General features: G+C 41.8%; 1 protein-coding gene across 7 annotated transcripts in view; it reads right to left on the bottom strand.

Annotated features, from left to right (window-relative positions):
* Positions 1-24097, bottom strand: part of ABCG2 (ATP binding cassette subfamily G member 2 (Junior blood group)) — a 177329-nt gene that overhangs the window by 101520 nt on the left and 51712 nt on the right. For 5 of the 7 annotated variants that reach the window (XM_033959388.1, XM_033959405.1, XM_033959396.1 and 2 more), the window contains one exon: positions 12213-12439. The exons of 1 other annotated variant lie outside the window; for it this stretch is intronic. In XM_033959388.1, the coding sequence (XP_033815279.1) occupies positions 12213-12439 (227 nt within the window). Of the gene's footprint in view, positions 1-12212; positions 12440-18370; positions 18627-24097 lie in introns of those variants that run through there. One more of the 7 variants, XM_033959421.1, reaches the window with a different exon arrangement.

Here is a 24097-nt window from a genome sequence, read left to right as displayed (position 1 = left end):
GAACCCAGTTGAATCAATTACCTTTGATCCTTATTTTTTATATATCATTTTATTATGGTCAGGAGTTTTCTGTACATGAATATTGTTAATCTTTCTATATTATTTAAACTTAAACATCTCCATTAGTTATCAATTTTTTGGAGAATAAAGTTTAAGAGATTATGTGTCTCTATTCCATCCTCATGATATACTGTCACAATCATCACTTTAGGTCGGCTGACTTGAAGGATGGTTCATATTTCATCAAGTGCCATTAGATGAAACCAACTTTTGTTAACTGCTAATTTCAATACTTTGGAATTCTCGTTTTGTTGATCTGAGAGCTATAACCCACTTTGCGGCATTTTGAGAGTTTGAAATTTTTATTTTAGTTTGATGAATTGCTTATTTAGTTTTACTAAGCGAGATACAAAATTGATAAAAATATAAACATATATTTAGACATACAATTTAAAATTTAAAATAATGGGTTAGACAAATAGACTTACAGACCAACTAATGCACAAGGTAAGAGGGAAAAGAACTACAATTCAGTGTTTTAAAGTACAGAGGAGAACCATATATGGAAAAAGCAATAGGGAGGGAAAAGTGCAATCAAAGAAGGAAACTAATATAAAGTTTGAACATAATTTAATTTAAAGATTAAAAGCATCTTTAAAAAGAAAACTTTTTAAATTACTTTTAAAACGGCTCATCGTTTTCCTCTCTTAAATGCTGAGGCATGGCGTTCCAAAGCTGGAAGAGCCATCACTGAAAACATATCATGTCGTCGAGTTCCAATAACTTTCAAAGAGGGGACCACTTTTGACTAGTACACCTGAGGGGACTAAGCTTTTGATTAGTACACCTGAGAGAATGCGAAGTGCTATAAGGGATAAGTAATTTATCAATGAATTGAGGTTCATTAATAATAATAATAACAGTTTATATACCGCAATACCGTGAAGTTCTATGCAGTTTACAAAAGAATAAAAGAAAGGTACAAATTGATTTAACTTAAAAGAGGTAAAAGCGAGTGGTCGATAGGTCAAGAGAACCGTTATTGAGGAGAAAGAGATGTACGGGTCAGCTGTCTAGAAATTTCAGGAACAGATGAGTTTTTAGGCGCTTCCTGAATTCCTCATAAGTAGTGGGTGAAAGCAATTGTTCTAGGTCTTTACCCCATATTGCTGCCTAATGTAAGAGATGGAAAGGGTATACCTTTTTCAGCTGGCTTATTCAATGATGGCAAGTAAAATAAGTTGATTAGGACTCCTTTTACTAAGGTGTGCTAACAGATTTAGAGCTACATGCACTAAAGTCAGCGATCGTCGCCAAATCCGTTTTGACGGCTTTAGCAATGATCACATTTGCCAACCCGATGCACAAAACGGCTCATCACCCCTCGATCACCCATTTTAATATCTGGCCATGTAAATTAGCTACTTAATATTAAAACTCCATGCAAACTACCCGAGCGATTGATGCACTAACATCGCTTGGCAATGTACAAAAAAAAAAGTGACTGGTCAAGACCAGTCGCTTACCTGTCTTACCAGCACTTTTTTAATTTTAATTTTTTTTTAATTGATAGTTCTAAGTCTAATAGATGCTGGCATTGTCATATGGATATAAGGACTTTGGATCATCTGCTCTTTTTTTGTCCGTTTATAAATATATTTTGGAAGTCAATTTGGGGACAAATAAATCTAGTTTTGGATTCAAATGTACCAGCACTTTTTTTAATGGGCACAGATGCTGTGCATATGTTACACATGCACAATATCTGCCCCATTAAAAAACACACAAAAAAAAGAAAAAAAAATCACCCCCACCCCCACCAACGATGGCCCTCCCTGATGAACCAGCACCAGGGACCAACAACCCCCCTCCCCCCCGCACCAGTGAAAATCAGCAGGAGTGATATTAGTGCATCGGGTGATGTTAGTGCTCGGGTAGTTTGCATGGAGTTTTAATATTAAGTAGCTAATTTGCATAGCTCTAAATCTGTTAGCACACCTCTGACATCAGCGTCAGGATCGCAGCAGATTGAACGTGCTCCTGAGGACAACAGCAGCCTGCAAAGATCGCTACAGCACCAGCGATCCTCTCTGCAGGCTGCTGTAATTACCAGTATCTGACCAGCTAAGAGCAGGTATGAGCGGGAGGCTGGGGGGGGGACCAGGCCTTTGAGGGGGGGAGACCAGGCCTTCAGGGAAACATGCAGGCCTTCGGGAGGAGACACTAAGCCTTCGGGGGGATCAGGCCTTCAGGGGAACATGCAGGCCTTTAGGGGAAGGGGACCAGGCCTTTGGGGGGGATGACACCAGGCCTTTGGGAGGACCCTGTAGAAGTACACGGAGGGAGAGAGGGAAGGGAGGTTCAAAGACACATGCATATACCAGACTGGGGGGAGGGAAGAAATAATGGGTCTAAAAACAGAGGAGAGGGAGAGAGATGGTGGACAATGGGATGGAGGGAGGGAAGGAAGGAACAGAAATGAAGAAAAGTTGGACAAAAGGGATGGTGTGGAGGAGGGATAGAGATACTGAAAAGGAGGGTAGTTGGGAAGAGAAAGGGAGAGATGATGGACCCTGGGGTGGTGGGGAAGGAGGGAGACATGCTGGATGAAAGAGTATTTGAGAAAAGGAGAGATGGTGGATCTGGGGATGGTAGGGTCCATCGCTGCAGCTCCGGGAATGGAGATGAAAAAAAGGAAAGATGCCAGACCTCCGGGGGGAGGGAAGGGAAACAGAAGGGGAGGACAGAGATGGAAGATGAATGGTTAGCATGGAGAAAGAAGAAAACGACAAATGTGAAGGAGACCCTGGCAAGCGAGTTATATGAAGACAAACGGAAACCAGAGCCTGGAACAAACATAATTCGAATAATGACCAAATAACAAAAGTTTAAAAAATTGATTTTATTTTCTGTTTTGTGATTACAATATGTCAGATTTGAAATGTGTATCCTGCCAGAGCTGGTGTTAGACTGCGAACGTGAGTTAGGATTTAACAGAGAGGAAAAGTCTTTTTTGTTTGTTTATTTTGTTTACACCACAGCGCCAGTGTGGTTAGAAGGCAAAGGGGGTGAAGAGGCTATAAAATAAACCCACCAGGATGTTTGAAAAAAACACCCAATTGGGCAGGACAATCGAATCAAATCGAAAAATCGATTCCAATAGGCTACTGCCCATTTTCCTGCCACCCCATCAACCATAGGAAAAATAACCCAATGGCTCAACTATCAACTAAAAACCAGCCTTTACCCCAAATCAAGAGAAGAAATTATCTTAACTCCCATTCCCAAGAACACAAAACTCAGCACCTTTAATGTGACCAATTATCGGCCAGTAGCTTCCATCCCCCTGTTCATTAAAATGATGGATAGATATGTCACAGAACAACTCAAATGCTACTTACAATGCTTCAATATCCTCCTTCAAAATCAGGATTCAGGAAAAATCACAGCACTGAGATGGTAGTTGTAGCACTAATAACATACAGAAAAGAACTACTAAGCAAGGGTCACAGTGCAATCATAACCTAATTTGACCTAGTAGACTTCGATCAAATGTCCATGATCTTCAGTGAGTTTGGGTTCAGCAGCCCGGTCCTTTCCTGGTTACAAGGCTTCCTAACTCAGCACTATGCGGTATGTAATGATGATGAACTTTCTGATAGCTGACAACCTCCCAGTGGAGTCCCCCAAGGATCCCCACTTTCACCATCAGTGTTCAACCTGCTAATGCAATCCTTAGGAGCCAACCTAGATCTCACACGAGTAAAACATTTCACCTATGTGGACGACATAATGATCGTGCTACTTGTAACAGCTGCATTAGTCATGAGAGAGTGTGGCACAGTGGTTAAAGCTACAGCCTCAGCACCCTGAGGTTGTGGGCTCAAATCCATGCTGCTCCTTGTGACCCTGGGCAAGTCACTTAATCTCCCCATTGTCCCAGGTACATTAGATAGATTGTGAGCCCGCCGGGACAGACAGGGAAAACTGCTTGAATACCTGAATAAATAAATGCATGTAAACCGTTCTGAGCTCCCCTGGGAGAACGGTATAGAAAATTAAATAAATACCCTCACCATTGTCAAAAAATGTGTCCATATCACAGAAAAATGGACCTCAACCCACCACCTCAAACTAAAAAAGAACAAAACCAAATTCCTTTGGCTAGGACCTTCGACTGACCCACGCTACACTCCAAGGATCACAGTAGATGACACAGACTTTCCATTAGAACTACGATCCCGAATCTTAGGAATAGAAATTGATAACCACCTATCTATGAAAAGCCACACACAATCAATAATAAAACAATCTTTCCTTGTGGATAGCCAGCTGTGACAGCCATATGTTCTTGCAGAAGATCATAAAATACAACTGAAAGAAGCCCTCTCATCCCTAAGTCCAACACATTCCCTTATTTCTCTTTTCCCCCCTATCTGCCCTCTGTGCTTTACCTCCTGGGCTCCCATTCTTTCTCCCTTTTACAAACTAGAGGAGGATAGCCTCCTTACAATGCTTTCATCATATATGACTGTATTCTGCATCAATTACTAGTGCGTGCATGTCCATAGAGAGAAGACCAAGTTCAGGTCCAAGATATCCAGTCGGAGTCCAGCTGAGATGACTGGGGGTCTGATTCTATGCCATTGCTGCCCCAGAGAACTGCATCCTCTCTGGCAGAGTCTGGTTCTCAGCATGAGACCAGCAGTCAGGAGGACCAGAAAAATGATTATTGATTGTGTGTGGCTTTTCATAGATAGGTGGTTATCAATTTCTATTCTTAAGATTCGGGATCGTAGTTCTAATGGAAAGTCTGTGTCATCTACTGTGATCCTTGGAGTGTAGCGTGGGTCAGTCGAAGGTCCTAGCCAAAGGAATTTGGTTTTGTTCTTTTTTAGTTTGAGGTGGTGGGTTGAGGTCCATTTTTCTGTGATATGCCCTTGACCAGAAGGACAGTGTCGTGCATCACATGCTCAAGTTAGCACCACATTCTTCCCTTTGCATCCAGACATCACTACACCGATAATAGAACACTGGGAGTTCCCAGAGGGCTAAGGGTTGCTAAGTCTATGTCTAAGCTCAACCCGATGGCTCCTGAATTTCAATAGATACTTGTTCAGTCTATGATGGATTCATTGGTAGCCCAAGTCACCAAGAGGACTTACCCAGTGAAAGAAGTGTGATGTTAAGAGATGTATATGATCGCAAGGTAGATGTGATACTCAAGAGCAATTTGAAGCCTTGATTTTAAGAATTAAAGCTGCGGCTGCGGCTTCCTTTGTGGCACACACGTGCCACATGTGATTAAGTCAAATTCCAGTGATGGATGACAATGACAACCCTCAGATGGTTCTATCAGAGGTGAATTATGTGGCAGACCTTCTATATGACATGATCAGAGTCATAAGCAAGGTTTCTGCCTATTCAATCTCCACATGCAGAATGCTCTGGATCAGACAGAGAACAAGGAGATGTAGCTTCTAAGGGCATGCTAAGCAGGCTCTTTGGAGAGGAATTGGATGACTTCATGGCCAGTGTGACAGACCATCACCCTAAAGCCTACATGGACAGTAGACCCCCGAGTCACTAGAGACTTAGGCGAGGAAATTCTCGAGGCTCTCGAAGATTCCATCCATACTATATCAAAAGATGATACCATGATAACAATAACAAATTATGGTACTGTACTTCAAACAATAACTACTGTAATGTTTTGTGGCTACCATGATGTTGTCTTTATAGAAGCAACCAGAAACAGCTTCAAATGTCTTTTTTGGTTTGTTTGTTTTTTGCTACTTTATCTTGATAAGCTTCCAATTCCATTCTAAGGGAAATCAGAAGGAGTAAAAGGAATGTGATAAAGCTCTGCTTGCTTGAACTTTAACAATTCACTTTTCCACCTACATTTAGGTGCGAGAAAATCATAATGAAAAATATATTTGTGCTACATTGTACAAGTGATACCTTCACTTAGGACCTTGTGAATAACTTTTGGAAATTTTTTTTAAATGCTGAATGTCCATGTTTATAAGAGTAAATTTTTAAAAAACCAAATATTCCACGGCTTTTTTAGCAGTATTGCATGAAAAACCCTATAATATCATCAAAAATACTTAATATATTAAGCTATAAAAGGTGAACATCCATATTCATGACCTTTGTGACAAAGGCTGGTGAATGACCTCATAATGTGTTTTTGCAGGTGATTAGAACACTAAGAGTAAACTTTTAAATACCATGATTGCACTAATAAAAGCAATACCTTTTTTTTTTTTTTTAAACTCCTGCAATGATTGGTATCAATCACTGATAGCGGAGAAAAGAGAAAAAAAAGAGGCCCCAAGAGAACCTGGCCACTATAAATAAGTTATCCATTAAAAAAATGTGTATACTTTCATGTAATACATTAATCTTGAGAAAAAAAAAGTAGACATCTTATCATATCCATTTCCACCGTAGTAAAAAGCATGTAAATAAACTTATTGACTATTGGACTGGAATGTTCTTATATTCTTATGTAACAGAGAATGCAGGCCATTTTCCATATTACTGTCCCCTTAACCTTTGGCAATTTGGTTTTTTTAAATGGGGACATTCACATGCCTAGAATACTCAAAAGATAATAATTAGAAGAATATTGCTGACTAATCTATTCATACGTGGTGGAATTATGTTTAATCTATAAGTATGAAATACCATATACTCGAATATAAACTGAGATTTTGGGGCCAAAAAAATGGCCCAAAAATGGGGAGTTTGATTTATATTCAGGTCCTGCCCCCCTTCCGAACCTGTTGCAAGCCTGTACTGAGCCTGCCGTGATACATGTGGATTGAGTTTTTTTTGTGAGTTTTTATTGCAGTCTTCATTGCTGTGATTGCTTTTATCAAGAAAATTTCAAAATAAAATTATTTCCAAGGTTCGAGAACATTGCGTTTCCAGTCTCATTTGTTTGGATTTGCTCTTCATTTCCTGTGGAAACTTGGGCTGTTCCTTGGATGAAATGGGAACAGGGACAAAGCTATTTATTTTCTTTGTTCTTTAGCCCATTCTCCCAAAAAAGCCCAGAATGGTTTACAAAAATACATTCACAATATTTTTCACAAACAGCTTTAAAAAATATACTGTAAGATAGATTAAAATTACAGTCACAATTCTGCAATGAACAAAATTAAAAGAAATAAGTTTTCACAGCTTTACAAATCATTAATAACCCATTTACTCTAATAACCTTATAGTAAAAGGGATCCGATTCCACAACTTTGTCATGAAATAGGAATAAGTTTGTTCATGAGCACTTTCTAAATGGAGCTCGCTCACTCAAGGTACACAAAAATGTCTCCCATTTTGCGACTGCAGAGAGCGTACAGGAATATAAATTGGCAGTTTCTCCAATATATTGTATATCCTGGAGTCATTTCATGAAAATGTTAAATGCTAATATCTAAAGCCTTAAAAATACTTTGCTTCCTAATTGGAAGCCAGAGCAGGGGAAACATGATCACAAAGATTTGCCTCTTCACTATTTATAGTGAAACAGTTCTGAGGGGGGATGACAACCCTCAGAGCAGGGGTGCCCACACTTTTGGGGCTTGCAAGCTACTTTTAAAATGACCAAGTCAAAATGATCTACCAACAAAAAAATTAAAAAAAAACACAAAGCACACTGTACGCATAGAAAATGTTAATCATCATTCCTATTCCAGGGTTTTTCAAAGAGGTCAAAGCAGATGACTCTATGCACTGTCACCTCACTAACAACCATACAAAATCAGACAAATACCCACCCCCTCCCTTTTTACTAAACCACGATAGCAGATTTTAGCGCAGGGAGCTGCGCTGAATGCCCAGCGCTGCTCTCGACGCTCATAGGCTCCCTGCGCTAAAACCTCTATTGCGGTTTAGTAAAAGGGGACCATAGTGTAAAATATAGACAGCAGATATAAATTCAGATACATTTTGATCACTAAATTTAAAATAAAATCATTTTTCCTACCTTGTCTGGCGATTTCATGAGTCTCTGGTTGCTCTTTCTTCTTCTGACTGTGCATCCAATCTTTCTCCCTTCTTTTAGCCTGTATGCTTCCTCTCCTCCTGACCTCATTCCCTCCCCCAATATTTTCTTCCTCTCTCCCTGCCCTCTCTTTCTTTCTCTCTTCATGCCCCCTTTCTTTTTTTCTGTTTCTCTTCTTTCCTTCTGTCTCTCTGCCTGCCCTCTTTCTCCCTCCCCCAAGCCACTGCCGCTGCCATCGGATAACAGGCCCCCAAAGCCGCCGGCCGCCGGCCAAGCTCTCCCTGCTTCGGGCCGACCAGCCTTCCTCTCCCCGACGTCAATTCTGGAAGACAAATGCCAGGTTTTGGAAAGCCCATCCGGGAGCCCGGATAGTCCTCTAAAAAGAGGACATGTCCGGGTTTTCCCGGATGTCTGATAACCCCACCTATACTAGCATCCCATGCCTGTTGCTCTCCTCCTTCCTCCACCTCCCTTCAGTGTTTCCATTAAATTTACATTTTAATTTTCTCATTCACTCCTCCCAGTGGCACTCTGAAGGGGCAGGGGAGAGAAGACAGCAGCAGAGAGCACACAAGCTGATTCACAGGAGCAACCCTTGCAGGTGTCCCTCATTATGAAACTGTGAAGGGATATCTTATTTCTATCCTTGTCTTCAATTTACATACCATATATACTCAAATATAAGTCGAGACCCCCCTTTCCTCCAAAGCGAGAAAGAAAAGAAAAAAAAAAAAAAAAAAAAAAAAAGTAGACTCGAATATAAGTCGGGTGGCTTAATATTCAAGTGCCCTGTCCTGTCAGGCTCTGCACCCAGCCCCTTTCCCTCCTTCCGCTGTCAGGCTCTGCACCCAGCACCCTTCCTTCTCTCCCTCCCCTGTCAGGCACTGAACCCAGCACCCTTCCTTCCTTCCTTCCCCTGTCAGGCTCTGTACCCAGCAACCTTCCTTCCCTCCCTTCTGTCAGGCTCTGCACCCAGCACCCTTCCTTCCTTCCCTCCCCTGTCAGGCTCTGCACCCTCCCTCCCAGGCTCTGCACCCAGCACCCTTCCCTCCCTCCCCTATCAGGCGCTGCACCCAGCACCCTTCCTTCTCTCCCTCCCCTGTCAGGCACTGAACCCAGCACCCTTCCTTCCTTCCCTCCCCTGTCAGGCTCTGTACCCAGCACCCTTCCTTCCCTCCCTTTGGTCAGGCTCTGCACCCTCCCTCCCAAGCTCTGCCCTTTGTCCCCCCTCCCTGCCCTATCCTCATACCTCTGCCGATCCCTGGTGGAGGTGCAGTGGGCAGGAGCAAGCTTTCTAAACTCCTGCTCTGCTGCTAACCGGCTGCACAGATCCAGTTTCTTCGTCTGAGCAGCACGAGTAGCAGTGTGATTTGGTGATGCTGCTCAGCACTGAGTGGCTTCCTTACTGGCTCCCGCAAATTCTCACAAGAATTCGCAGGAGCCAGTAAGGAAGCCGCTGGATGAAGGGGAGGCCACAAAGGAGGAGACCGTATCTGGCGAAAGACGTAAGAAGACTTGAGGCGGTCCAGAGGAGGGCGACGAAAATGATAAGAGGCTTGCGCCAGAAGACGTATGAGGAGAGACTGGAAGCCCTGAATATGTATACACTAGAGGAAAGGAGAGACAGGGGAGATATGATTCAGACGTTCAAATACTTGAAGGGTATTAACGTAGAACAAAATCTTTTACAGAGAAAGGAAAATAGTAAAACCAAAGGACATAATTTGAGGTTGAGGGGTGGTAGATTCAGGGGCAATGTTAGGAAATTGAGAGGGTAGTGGATGCCTGGAATGCGCTCCCGAGAGAGGTGGTGGAGAGTAAAACTGTGACTGAGCTCAAAGAAGCATGGGATGAACACAGAAGATTTAGAATCAGAAAATAATATTAAATATTGAACTAGGCCAGTACTGGGCAGACTTGCACAGTCTTTGTCTGTGTATGGCCGTTTGGTGGAGGATGGGCTGGGGAGGGCTTCAATGGCTGGGAGGGTGTAGATGGGCTGGAGTAAGTCTTAACAGAGATTTCGGCAGTTGGAACCCAAGCACAGTACCGGGTAAAGCTTTGGATTCTTGCCCAGAAATAGCTAAGAAGAAAAAAATTAAATTGAATCAGGTTGGGCAGACTGGATGGACCATTCGGGTCTTTATTTGCCGTCATCTACTATGTTACTATGTTTAAAAGAAAGGTAACAAGAAGGGTTTCACAGCAGTGTGTTACCATATTGGCCTGAAAGGCAAGTGTGATGTCCAATCCAACGAATTTCAATTTTATTATATGAATATAGAACACAACAAGGATATTAGTTTTGGCACACAAATGTGCCTTCTTCAGGGAACAATATAAGAACAGGAATATATTAAAAACTGGAACATATAAAATATGATATTAATGAAAAAAAAGTGAAATTGAAAAATCATGGCTAAGAACAATGAACTATAAAAGATAGAACCCAAAACAATCACATTAAGACAAGAATACAAAAAAAATGACAAGTGTGGATTATATGTTTGTAGAACTTCAAAAATAAATTTTATAAAAGCCAAATAGGCAAAAAAAAGTCTACAAATCGAAGTTCGTTGGATTGGACATCACACTTGCCTTTCAGGCCAATATAATGAGACACTGCTGTGAAACCCCATTTGTTACCTTATTTCTATTAGAACTGTGATCATATAATTTCACATTGGGGTCCTTTTATTAAGGTGTACTAACCGATTTAGCGTGCACTAAATGCTAAGATGCCTATAGGATATTAATGGATGCCTTAGCATTTAGCATGTGCTAAGTTAGTGCACCTTAATAAAAGGCACCCATTTTGACTTATTTTAGACTTTTGTTGCCTATTATTTGGCTTTTATCAGATTTCTTTTTGAACTTTTTTGAACATACAATCCACACGTCTTTTTTAGTATTCTTGTCTTAATGTGATAATTTTGTACTCATATACAGTGGAACCTTGGTTTGCGAGTAATGTGGTTTGCGAGTGTTTTGCAAAACACTCAGCAAACTTTTGACTCGCAAACCGAGCACTGCCCTGTTAAACGAGCATTTACAGTCCATCGACATTGTGCGTGTCATATACAATGTGCAGGTGGGACGGCACTCAGCTGTGTAGGCTCAGAGAGAGGCTCTCCAGCATGGGGAAGGCACCCGACGTGGAAGGCTGGCCGGCGGACGGAAGAGGCATCCCTCCAAAGTGGCACTGCGGGGTTCTCCAGTGGCTGGTGGACATTAGACGCATCACCCCGAAGCGGCACTGCGGGGTTCTTCATCGGATGATGGACCAAGGAGGTGGACGGAGGAGACGGCGCTGCAGCACCCGGCACCCAACAGGTACAGACCCCGGGTTCTGGAATGCATCGTTGGTGTTGCCCCTATTTTCTATGGGGCACTTTGCTTTAATATACGAGTACTTTGGATTACGCGCATGCTTCTGGAACGAATTATGCTCGTAAACCAAGGTACCACTGTATATTGTTCTATCTTTTATAGTTCATTGTAAATAGCCATGATTTTTCAATTTTGCTTTTTATTGATAAATGTCATATTTTGTATGTTCCAGTTTTTAATATATTCTTGTTCTTTTAGGGCTCCTTTTACGAAGGTGCGCTAGGGCCTTAACACGCAAAATAGCACACGCTAAATTGCTGCGTGCTCTAGCCGCTACTGCCTCCTTTTGAGCAGGCGGTAGATTTTTGGCTAATGCACGCTAATCCGGTGCGTGCGCTAAAAACGCTAGAGCACCTTCGTAAAAGGAGCCCTTAGTGTCCCCTGAAGAAGGCACATTTGTATGCTGAAACTAGGATCCTTGTTGGGTTCTATATTCATATAATAAAATTGAAGTTCACTGGATTGGACATCACACTTGCCTTTGTTTGCTTGTTTGTACCTATGGTAGGGTGTTACTTCTCTTTGTGCTTGGTTGTCACCATATTTGGCCTGGACATAAGAATCTACTTATATCTGAGATACAGAATTTAAAAAAAAAAAACCCCATTATCCTAATCCAATCTAACTGAATCCTCCATCACCAGGTAACATTAAGCTACCTGCCACCACTGGCATGCATATTTAGTACATAAACTAGCTAAAATATAAAAATAAGTATTTTTCATTACAGTTCTGGATTCCTAAAATGCTTTACTAATCTGTAGCCCTTCATAAAACAAAGTTTAGAAAACAGTTTTTAAACACGTACTTGATGTCAGACAAAATTTCTCTCTCGGTGGTTTTCCGACAGCAGCAAGAACCTGTCCTGACCTTCACCTTGTAGCAGATATTGTGAAAAGACATGGTGGCACCTGCGTGGGTCTTCTGAAAGCCTAAAGAGGACAGCTTTCTTAAGGGGAGGCCGTTAGAATCTGGTTCTGGCATCAGGACCGTAGCATGTGCTTGATTCTTATCCATTGTGGAAGGGCACCACTCCTGAATTTGATAGACAAAAGGTATACACTACAATGCAAATTTTCTTGACACGCACATCTAGCAAAAAAAAAAAATCAAAATCAGGTTTCCAGTTCTTACAGTCAAAATGGATTTTCATTGTGCATTGCAGCAACTCTCTAAGTTATGGTTAATTAATATAATTTGTTCATTCTAAAAGTCTAGCCTGTTTTTGGTCTTCCTTGTCTGGAGTTCAACGCCACTTTATACATTCTTGTCTCTTAAATATAATGGTTTTAAAATACTGTAAAATATACCAGGGGGTTACATTACAAGTTATGAAAAGGACTGCTACTATTCTTATGTTTTCTGATGATATCTCCTTGGGGAAAATATTTTAACTTAGTTCACCAGAGTCTGCTTATATATCTGCCACATATTTGTCAGTTTTCCATAGATGAACGTCACACGTATGCCAGAGCCAACACATTTCAGCTTCACACTGGGAAAATGTGCCCAAAACGCCTAAACTTGTGTACTATTTAATCTAAAAGGGTGAAAAGGGACAGGATTTGATATACCACCTTTACGTAGTTACAATCAAAGCAGTTTACATATTATATAGAAGTACAGTAAAACATTGGATTGCAAGTAACTTGGTTTGCAACTGTTTTGCAAGACAAGCAAAACATTTGATTAAATTTTAACTTGATATACAAGCAATGTCTTGCAATACAAGTACATACAGTATACACACATCACAACTGAGCCGATGGCTCTTCTCTCTGTGGCGCTGCAGGAGTGTAGTGACTGTTCTAAACGAGCGAGGTCTTGCAATACGAGTACGTATACTAGTATTTTGTATTAAAGTTTTGGGGTTGTGGAATGAATCAACTGAGTTTCCATTATTTCCTATGGGGAAATTTGCTTTGATATACGAGTGCTTTGGATTACAAGCATGCTTCTGGAACGAATTATGCTCGCAAACCAAGGTTTTACTGTACTTATTTTGTACCTGGGGCAATAGAGGGCTAAGTGACTTGCCCAGAGTCACAAGGAGCTGCAGTGGGAACAGAGCTTGGCTCCTCTGGTTCTCAAGCCAGTGCACTAACCATTAGGCAACTTAGGTATAAAATGGGCTTCTTAGCATTTAGCCGTGCACTAATTCTGTTAGCACACCCTAAGCTTTAAAATAACGCAATGTACCACAAACCGTGTGCTACGGCACACTAGTGTGCCCTGGCATATTCCAGGCATGCCGCAAGATGCCGGTGAGGAGAAGAGGCGCCAACGCCAGCTGACTGCTTACAGGACGTGCCTCTTGCAGCGAGAAGCACAACCCGTAGTCAGTCAGCCGGCACCTCCAGCAGTAATAGGAGGCTCAAGGCCACAGCTGGAGACATGCACAGGCGTTGGCAAGAAGATATTACGCGATATCGTGTCAACGTCCGCACATTTCCAGGTGCCCTCCAGCCGCAGCCCCGAAATTAATGTGCCGCAGCTTAAAAAGTTTGAAGCCCTTGTGCCAGCGTGTTGTAATGTGTGCTAAACATTTTACAAATAAGGTTTCACAAATGTTAACTATTAGGGATTCAATTCATTTAGATACTTAAAAGATTTTAGTGTATGCAAATCGCTAGCACATGTGTCTACAAATTTGTGCATGTAAAAGAGTTGAAGTGCAGATTAAAAACAGATGTGTGACATGAAATAAAAATTTTTAAAAATACACCCCCCAAAAATTTGGAAAACAGGAAGACAAATTTTTTTTTTGAAAAGAATCCAAACACGCACTCAGAATGGATAAAAATCAATTATTTTTTATACATAACGATTTTTTAAATTGTTTTTTTTTAAAAATTTAAGTCAGATTTCTTTTTATTTAGGCCCCCTTTTTATCAAGCCACGTGAGGATTTTTTTTATCACAGGCCACTGCGGTAAAAGCTCTAGCACTCAGAATTCCTATGAGTGTCGGAACTTTTGCCGCAGTGACTCACAATTTTTTTTAAAAACCCTTATGCAGCTTGATGAAAGGAGGCCTTAAATTGCATTATTTTAAATAAAATGCTTTTTTAAGGAAAAAAATCTATCTAAAGATAGTTTTCTATTTAAGAAATAAACTGAAGAAAAAAGTGGAAACGTAATCAAGTGTCCAAAAAATAAATCCTAAGATTAACAAATGATATGGAACACTGAATGTTACGTATAATGTATGTTTAAAACAGAGGAGAAAAGACCTCAAAAAAAACCTGGACTATAATCAAACAGATCATAACCAATTGGGGTTGGTTTTCATCACTGGTCAAAAACCCCTGTGTATAAATTATTTAGATAATATTTTATAGTTTTAATGTGAATACATTTTTCATAATTCTATATGTGTAATAATAAGTTTGAGATAATAATTAATTATCAAAATATCTCATATAATAACAAATGAGCAACAAAAAAAACAGCTTATAAATGCTGATACTATCCATTATAAAGCTGCATTTATTGGATAGTCCAGGGTTTTTTTTGAGGTCTTTTCTCCTCTGTTTTAAACATACATTATACGTAACATTCAGTGTTCCATATCATTTGTTAATCTTACTATTTAAGAAATAAGACATTTAAATCCTTCTCCACCCTTCAACAAGAATTTAATCTTCCTCTCAATTTAATAATTGGCTTAGACTAATTAACCTCCCCTCCCCCTTTTACAAAACCGCAATAGCAGCCGGCATGTTGCATGCTCTGCGCTGTTCCAGACACTCATAGGAACTCTGAGTGTCGTAAACAGCGCAGACCATTCAGCATGTCGACATGTGCTAAAAACCACTATCACGGTTTTGTAAAAGGGGGTAAGTTAAGAAATTAAAATTAGATATAAAATTCCACTCTAAAGAGTTCTATACTTTTCTTATTTTTTTAACTTTATTTAGGGCTCCTTTTATCAAGGCGCGGTAGGCGGTTAACGCCCGGAATACCACGCGTTCAACCGCCTGCCGCGCTAGTCGCTAACGCCTCCATTGACGAGGCGTTAGTTTTTTGGCGTGCCGCAGGGGTTAGCGCGTGATGAAATGTCTGACGCGCTAACCCCCATAGCGCACCTTGATAAAAGGAGCCCTTAGTTTTTAATGCCAACAAAAAGTGCAATACAATTTACATACAAATAATAATAATCAAATAAGCACTTATAAACAATCAGAATCTATACAAAAGATAAAAATTCCCTCCCCCACCCATCATTGCCATCAGGAATAATATCAAAACACGCAAAATATCTTTCCGATTTAAAAAAATTTAAAAAGCCGGCAGAGCCCTGACAGCAGTGATAGGAAGCTGCTTCTCCTGTCACTACTGTCAGGGCTCAATCCGATCCATTTGCATGCAGATGGTTAGTGAATCGGTCGGCCTGCCTCCAATCGCCCACGAATCGGATACGGATCGGAGGGTTAGTGAATCTAGCCCTTAGTCCCCACATTGCCCCAGGTACATTAGAGAGACTGTGAGCCCACCAGGACAGACAGGGAAAAATACTTGAGTACCTGAATAAACTAATGTAAACCATTCTGAGCTCTCCTGGGAGAACAGTATAGAAAATTGAATAAATAAATAAAAATTGTTGATATCCTAAAAACCTAACTGATTTTATCACACTGATATAGAAACATGATGGCAGATAAAGGCCAAATGGCCCATCTAGTCTGCCCATCCGAAGTAACCATTATCTCTTCCCCTCTCTAAGAGATCCTACATGCCTATCCCTCGCCTTCTTGAATTCAGACACAGTCTCTATCTCCACTACTTCCTCTGGGAGACTATTTCACACATCTACTATCCTTTCTGTAAAAGTACTTCCTTAGATTAATCCTGAACCTATCGCCTCTTAATTTCATCCTATGCCCTCCCATTCCAGAGTTTACTTTCAAATGAGATTTGACTTATGCGCATTTATGCAACATAGGTATTTAATCTTCTCTAACATTTCTCCCCTCTTCCGCCTTTCCTCTAAAGCAGGGGTGTCCAACCTGTGGCCTGAAGGCCGCATGCGGCCCCGTGAAGTATTTTGTACGATCCCGGTCGAGGGCGATGCAGTGTTTTCCTCTGCTGCCCCCGGGTGTTTACCCTCTTGCCGGCTCCCTCCTCTGTCTTGCTGCAGCGTTTGCACATTTGTGCGGCCCCAGAAACATTTTTTTCGGCCAATGCGGCCCAGTGAAGCCAAAAGGTTGGACACCCCTGCTCTAAAGTATACATATTGAGATCTTTAAGTCTATCCCCATACGCCTTATGACAAAGACCACACACCATTTTAGTAGCCTTCCTCTGGACCAATTGCAACCTTTTTATATCTTTTTGAAGGTACGGACAGTCTCCAGAATTGTACATAATATTCTAAATGAGGTCTTACCAGAGTCTTATACAGGGGTATCAATACCTCCTTTTTCCTACTGGCCATACCTCTTCCTATGCACCCTAGCATCCTTCTAGTTTTCACTGTCACTTTTTCAACCTGTTTGGCCACTTTAAGATCATCACATACAATCACACCCAAGTCCCTCTCTTCTGTCGTGCACATAAGTTCTTCATCCCCGTACCGTTCCCTCGGGTTTTTGCAGCCCTTGCATTTTTTAGCATTAAATTTTAGCTGCCAAATTTCAGACCATTCTTCAAGCTTTGCTAAGTCTTTCTTAATGTTATTTACCTGGGTGTCTATTCTATTGCAGATTTTGGTATCATCCGCAAAGAGGCAAATCTTACCCAACAGCCTTGCAGCAATATCACTTATAAAAATGTTTTTAAAAAAACAGGCCCAAGAACAGAACCTTGAAGCACACCACTGGTAGCATTCCTTTCCTCAGAGAGATCTCCATTAACCACTACCCTCTGCCATCTTCTACTTAACCAGTTCTTGACCCAGCCCATCACTTTGGAGCCCATCCTGAGGGCACTCAGTTTATTTATTAGACGTCTGTGTGTTGTACTGTAAAAGGTTTTGATAAAATCTAAATACACCACATCTAGCACACTCTCTCTATCCAATTCTCCGGTCACCCAGTCCCTCCTGGGCGCGGGCATTACGGGGGGTGGGGGGTGTCCAGCAGGAGGGACTGGGCATTCCTCCTGCCGGGGGAGATGCCAGCGGGGTGGCGGCAGGAGGAATTGGGCACTCCTCCTGCCGCAGACATTTGGGGTGGGGGGGAGGATTTAGGGGTCCTGGCAGGAAGGACTGGGCATCCTTCCTGCCGGTAGTCTTCGTGGGGGGGGGGGGCGATCACAGCAGGGAGATCCCTTGCTGCCATCAGTTCAGCAGCAATGCAATTCTCTAACCGGCCCCTGTAATATGGGCACCGGTTAGAGTGGTGGTTGGGCAGCGTAGGGCAATTCTGTATAGGGCACCTGTGTGCGATTCTCAAAAGCCGCTTAAGCAGCTTCTGAGAACGGGCGCCCTATACTGAATCCGGGCCTAAACGTTAAACTTGTTACTTACGTACTGACAGATAATGTTTATGTTTCCCAACTAAAAATCACTGCAGATTACATAATTGTTTTTGCCACCTTTACCCAGCCTCAATCATGCTCCTCTCCCAAACAGATACATTTGGCAGTCCTGGTAAAGAGTGGCCCAGTGGCAGAGCTGTGAGATCAAATCCCAGTGCTGGACAAGTCACTTAATCCTCCGTTGGCCCAGGTTCAAAATAAGTACCGTACCTGTATATATGTAAACCATTTTGAATGTGTAACTACGAAAAGATGGTATACAATTCCCATTCTCTTCCCTTCTATATAAAACAGCCAAATGTGTCTGCATAACTGCTAGAGGTTTGTTTGTTTTTGTTTAAAAAAAAAAAAAAAACAGCAACTTAAGCAGGTAAATATAATAATTCTATCAGCTTATTTCAGTCAGATTCAAAGGGTGAAGTTCCCATTTTAGTATATCAAAATACACAAAAAACAAGAGCTGAGAAACACAAAAATAGATCACTTACCAAGAAAGGCTGACCTTACTTCAGGAATAGCCCTCACTCCTTCCTGCACAGCCCCGTCCCTGTTACTATACAGAGAATCCTTAGTCACAGTCTTTATACAAAATCTATCCCCGATACATAACAGGAGTTCTTCAGCCCCCCTGGTTCTTGCTGTCTTGTGACCTCCCTAACCAAGCTGGCTTTGCTTCTTTTGTCTCTACTCCCAGGTTAACTCTGCTGTTTCCTTAGGCACTGCAAATCTGGCAGCCAGCACAGAACTTCCCTCTCTAGCAGCCTCCAGGCTGCCCTTTTTATTGCTTTACTTAACATCTGTCCACTGATGATAGCCGGCACGGGCACCAGAACCACCCACTTTTTAGACACTCCACCCTCAGGCAACCAACAGATACTTTAGTCAGCTTTTGTGAACTCAAGCTCACCAGTAGGTTCTGGCCCCGTCATAGAAATATAATTATTACACATTGTCCCGCTTTATAGCTCTGCTTTCAGACCCTACTGACTTAGGTAAACGAGGCCCCACTTTTCCAAAGCAGCTCAAAGAAACAATAAAATCATGCAATTTAGAAGGGCTAAAATCTATCATTAACTACAGCAGTGTGTCTCAAACTGTGTGCCACGACATATCAGTGTGCCTCGAAGAGATTCCAGGTGTGTCACGAGAGATTCCAGAATTTTACTTTATTTAAAAAAATTCCCTTCAAAAGTATATACTAGAATAGATTACATGTAAGTCATGTACGCAAGAGTCTGTCAATGTTATGAGCGTCTGTGTGCGTTATGGATACAACTGCCCAGACAAGCATCATTCTTTGACCTGATTGGTCCTTGAAAACTAACAGCAAGTAATTTTATTTTTATTTTTATTATTTATGCAATAGTTATCCTAACCTGAGCAGCAAAGCAATCAGGGCTTTGTTGCTGTTTGGATCTTCTAAGCTTTGCAAACTTGGATTTTCAGCTCTGACAAATTAAATTAAAAAAAAAAAAAAAGAGAGAGAATGACTGCAGATGGTGGATGATGAAATGCATGTTTGCTTGTCCACTATCGAGCCATGTTTTGAGTTAACTTGCACTCTTAAACAAGCATATCCATCGTATTAATTAGCAATTCTATCTACTTTAGTTTCACCATTGTTACAATTACCCATACATAGCTTAAAGAAATTTAAATAAATAACTCTCAATTTTAAGTTTCTGTTAGTTTTGTAATTTTATAATTTCAATTATAATGTGCTGTGAAAAACATTTGCTCCTTTTAGTGTGTCGGAGCTAAAAAAAAGTTTGAGAGACATTGAACGACAGTATAAGTTAACAGTGCAAGGTCTGCTAGCCCTGGCACATTTTCCAAATGAGGAAATAAACCAGCAACAGAACTGCTCATGATGCATTTCATTCTACAGTATTTTTCATACCTGCTGGCTTTTCACACTATCACTGTGTGGCTGCACGAGCAGAGATGAGCACAAGTTAATTTTTTACTTGCAGCTAATCATGAGAAATATTCTGTGCATTAATAAAAGAGTTTACTTAAATGTTTGCTTTCGAATGAGGAGCAAAGGTTGGGATTAAGAAGTGTGTCACTGCTATTCCTGAGTTCAGAGAACAAGTGGAGCAAAATTAAGATGTTATAAAACCTCAAGCTCCTCCTATCCCCCCTCCCAATAGTTCTTGCCAAGTATAGCCTGACCTCATTAGATCTCAGAAGTTAAGGATGGTCACATCTACCTCATACTAACAGATTCTCTGGAATAAAGAAGGCAAAGGCAAATTTATGTTATGCAGTACTGGGGAGAAAAGGCCAAAGGCACTATGATCAGGTCATAAACACCTAACCCTCAACATCCAGAAACAGGCAGAAAGAGAATAGGAAAAATAAAACCTCATGAAGATCTAATAAGAAAATAAAGCAAAGTAAATGCTAAAGCTGCCCAACTTTTTACATTTATTATTGATGCATTTTCATTTGGCTGGTTGCAGATTCCTTTTCTGGATAAGTAAGAGCAAGGGAAAAAGAAATTTTGGGGGTAGGCTGGAATTTTATTCTTCATTCTCGCTCTGTATAGCCTATTGGAAGATTAGGTTCTTACCTGGATAATCTTCTTTCTGTTAATATACATAGGAGTCTGTACTCTAGATGAATATCCTCTAGTCGCAAATTGTTGCAAAAGTATGTCAATCACATCTTTCAGTGCCCTCTTCAGCTTGTACCAAAGCAATCGATAGCCACTATAACAGAAGAAAGGAGGAAGGGCCCAAAACAATAATACATTTCTGTTCTGCTCTGTAACTCATGAAAAAGAAAAAGAGCATGAACTAATAACATAGGTGTACCAACAAACCACCCTGATGTGTGCAACAAACGCAAACGCAAACGCAAATGCATACAGAGCTCAGGTGTTCAACAAACTTATTGCTTTATAAAGTCATATATAATTATATGTACTTTCAACTGACAGGAGAAAAAAAAATCCAGTTCTGGACTGCAGATTTATCTGAAGCACAAAGTAGGCGTATTGAAAACTGACAGGGCAAGCTGTACAGACTCCTATGTGTATTAACAGAAAGAAGATTATCCGGGTAAGAACCTAATCTTCCATTCTGTTACATAAACATAGGAGTCTGTACTCTAGGTCAGTGGTTCCCAACCCTGTCCTGGAGGACCATCAGGCCAATCGGGTTTTCGGGATAGCCCTAATGAATATGCATGGTGCAGATTTGCATGCCTGTCACTTCCATTATATGCAGATCTCTCTCATGCACATTCATTAGGGCTAGCCTGAAAACCTGATTGGCCTAGTGGTCCTCCAGGACAGGGTTGGGAACCACTGCTCTAGGTGACGTACCAAAGTTTAGGATGGGACTGATGAGCCTGCCCACAAAACCGAGGACCCAAAAGTAGCGTCTTCTCGAGCCACCATGTCCACTCTGTAAAACCCTGTAAAGGTATGAAGAGTAGTCCAAGTAGCTGCGCTACTAATCTCTTCCCAGGAAGCCATCACACTTCTAGTCAAATAAGCTTTGAGAGAAATAGGCAGCTGTTTGCCATAGGCAATGTATGTTGACAAAATTGCCAGACAAATCCATCTGGCAATCGCTGCCTTGGAAGCTGGTCTGCCTCATCTTGACTAACTGGTGAGAATAAAAAGATGGTTAGAAAGACGAAAAGTCATTTGTCAGTTCCAAATAGTAGAGTAAAACTCTCCGCACATCCAATTTCTACAAAGTCTTAGCTTGGTTGGACAAACCCATAGCCTGAAAGGTGAGTAGCCGGACCTCTTGGTTGACATGAAATGATGAAACAACCTTTGGTAAAAAGGAAGGTACTGTGTGGTAGCGCTGCCCAATTCACTGATTCACGTCAGTAAAACGATTCAAATCAATTTGTTTTCTTAAAAAATTGGGCATTCCAATTCACTGACCAACCCTCCTCTATGCATACCTTTGGGCCTCCTAAAGCAGGAGCAGCAGCACTCTGGCAGCAAAAAGCCTGTCCTAAGCACTGCCTCTTGCTGGCCATCCACTGCTACTGCTACTGCTACTCCTGCTTTAGGAGGCCCGATGTCAGAGCTCACGGTAAGGGAGGGGGATTGTTGGTTGGGAAGTGCTGCATAGGTGCCAGTGCTGTGGATACCCTCAGCTCTACGGCTTTAGATGGTTCCCCAAAGGCCGGCATGTTTTCTCCTTCTTCCCACCATTGTCCGGCTTCCCCCTGGCCTCCAGGTCTCTTTCAAAACTAATTACGGCCTGCAGAGGATCCCTGATGATGTAGCAATTCTAGCAGGCTGCAATCAGCCTCTGCTGTTCCCTTTGCGGTGGTCCATCCCAAACCAAAACAAGATGTCACATCAGAGGAGGGGTGGGACCGCAAGAGAGGGAATGCCTGCTAGAATTGTTACATCACCGGGGATCCTCTGCAGGTTGTAATTAGTTTTGAAAGTAAGACCAGGAGACCAGGGGGAAGCCAGAAGATGGTTGGGAGAAGGGAGAAACATGTCGGCTTTGGAGTTCCCCTGTTGTAACTATTAGAAGTACACAGAGGGAGGGGGTCCAAAGAGAGGGGCATATTCCGGACTGAGGGGGGGTGAAGGGGAATAAATAATGGGTCTTAAAACAGAGGAGAGGGAAAGAGGTGGTGGACAATGGAATGGAGGGAGGGAAAAGAAAGGGAGAGAAGTTAAATCCAAGGGATGGTGTGGAGAAAAGGTGAAATAGAAATACAGGATGAGGAGAGTGGTCATTAGAGAAATGCTGGACTGCGGGGATAGAGACAATAAAAGGAGAGGTCCCAGACCTCTGGGGGAAGGAAGGGGAGGACAGAGATGGAAGATGGATAGTGAGCACAGAGAAAGAAGAAAACGTCAAATAAGCTGGAGACCCTGGCAAGCGAGTTAACAGAAGACAAGCAGAAACCAGAGCCTGGGACCAACATGATTTGAATAATGACCAGACAACAAAAGGTAGAAAAAATTTTATTTTATTTTTTCTGATTACAATATGTTAGATTTGAAATGTGTATTCTGCCAGAGTTGGTGTTAGACAGTGAATGTGAGCTCAGAGCTAACAGAGGCCCAGATTCTCAAAACTTTAATATCGTCCCTAAACTGTTTACCGACAGTTTAGCCTGTATGCATTTTAGCGGCAGATTATCAAAACTGATTATCTGTCAATAGCGAGCTTTCTAGCAGTCTCCGACAATGACATGCTCCGTGAAGGGGCCTAAGGCTCTGATTAGCCCGGATGCCTAAGACTCCTCCTATGGGGTGTCTAGGCCAATCAGAACCTTAGGCCCCTTCACAGTGCATCCGAGAATCAGAATCTCTCCCAATGCAGGTGGGAGTGTTGCCACCTTTCCAGGGGGTGGGGGTGTTCGCTGGCAGCATGGGCTTCTCAGCGGGAGAGAATCGGCATCTTTCCCGCTGCAGTTGGGGTGTTGCTGCCGTTTTGGAGGAAAGTGTTCACAGGTGTCATGGGTTTCTTCGCAGCGGGAGAGAATTGGCATCTCTCCTGCTACAGGTAGGTGGGGGAGGGGTTGTTGGTTGACAGCAGGGACAGATTGAACATCTCTCCCGCTGTTGTTGTGTTTTTCTTGGGGGGGTTTACACATTTTTTCTGTGCATCACCAGCGATGGGCACATGCAAATTTAGCGAATCTTCACTGCTGTCAGCCAACATTCGTGATTTTTTTAAACTTGCTTTTTTCAATTGGCTATCAAAACGGCTGCGTCAGCAGATTGTCGCTTTTTAAAACTGTTTTTTAGAATCCTGGCCAGAGAAAGAAAAAGTCTTTTTTTTTTTTTTTTTTTTACACCACAGCACTAGTGTGGATAGGAGAAGGCAAAGGGGGTGGGGTGGGTGAAGAGGCTACAAAATAAACCCGTCAGGATGTTTGAAAAAAAAAAACCCCAAAAACACCCAATTGGGCAGGAAAATCGAATCGAATTGAAAAATCAATTCAATAGGCTGGATCGAATCAAATCAAAAAAGTTTTCCCTGAATTGGGCAGCACTATTGTGTGGAGGATAATTCCTGCCTCCATGACCCTGAGGTATGGTTCTCTGGATGAAAGTGCCTTTTCACTGAGACAATTATCGTCAGAAACATCGTCTTCATTGTGAGATCCAGAAGGGATGCCTCTTGAAGCGGCGTGTATGGGAGCTTACATCATAAATGGCTGGTATAATGGAGGCTGCAATCTGAGCAACCTGCAGATAGAAACGGCATATACCT

The sequence above is a fragment of the Geotrypetes seraphini genome, chromosome 1, assembly GCF_902459505.1.
Source record: "Geotrypetes seraphini chromosome 1, aGeoSer1.1, whole genome shotgun sequence".
Classification (NCBI taxonomy): domain Eukaryota; kingdom Metazoa; phylum Chordata; class Amphibia; order Gymnophiona; family Dermophiidae; genus Geotrypetes; species Geotrypetes seraphini.
Note: the sequence above shows the minus strand (reverse complement) of the source record. Positions and strands in the feature narration are given on the sequence as shown.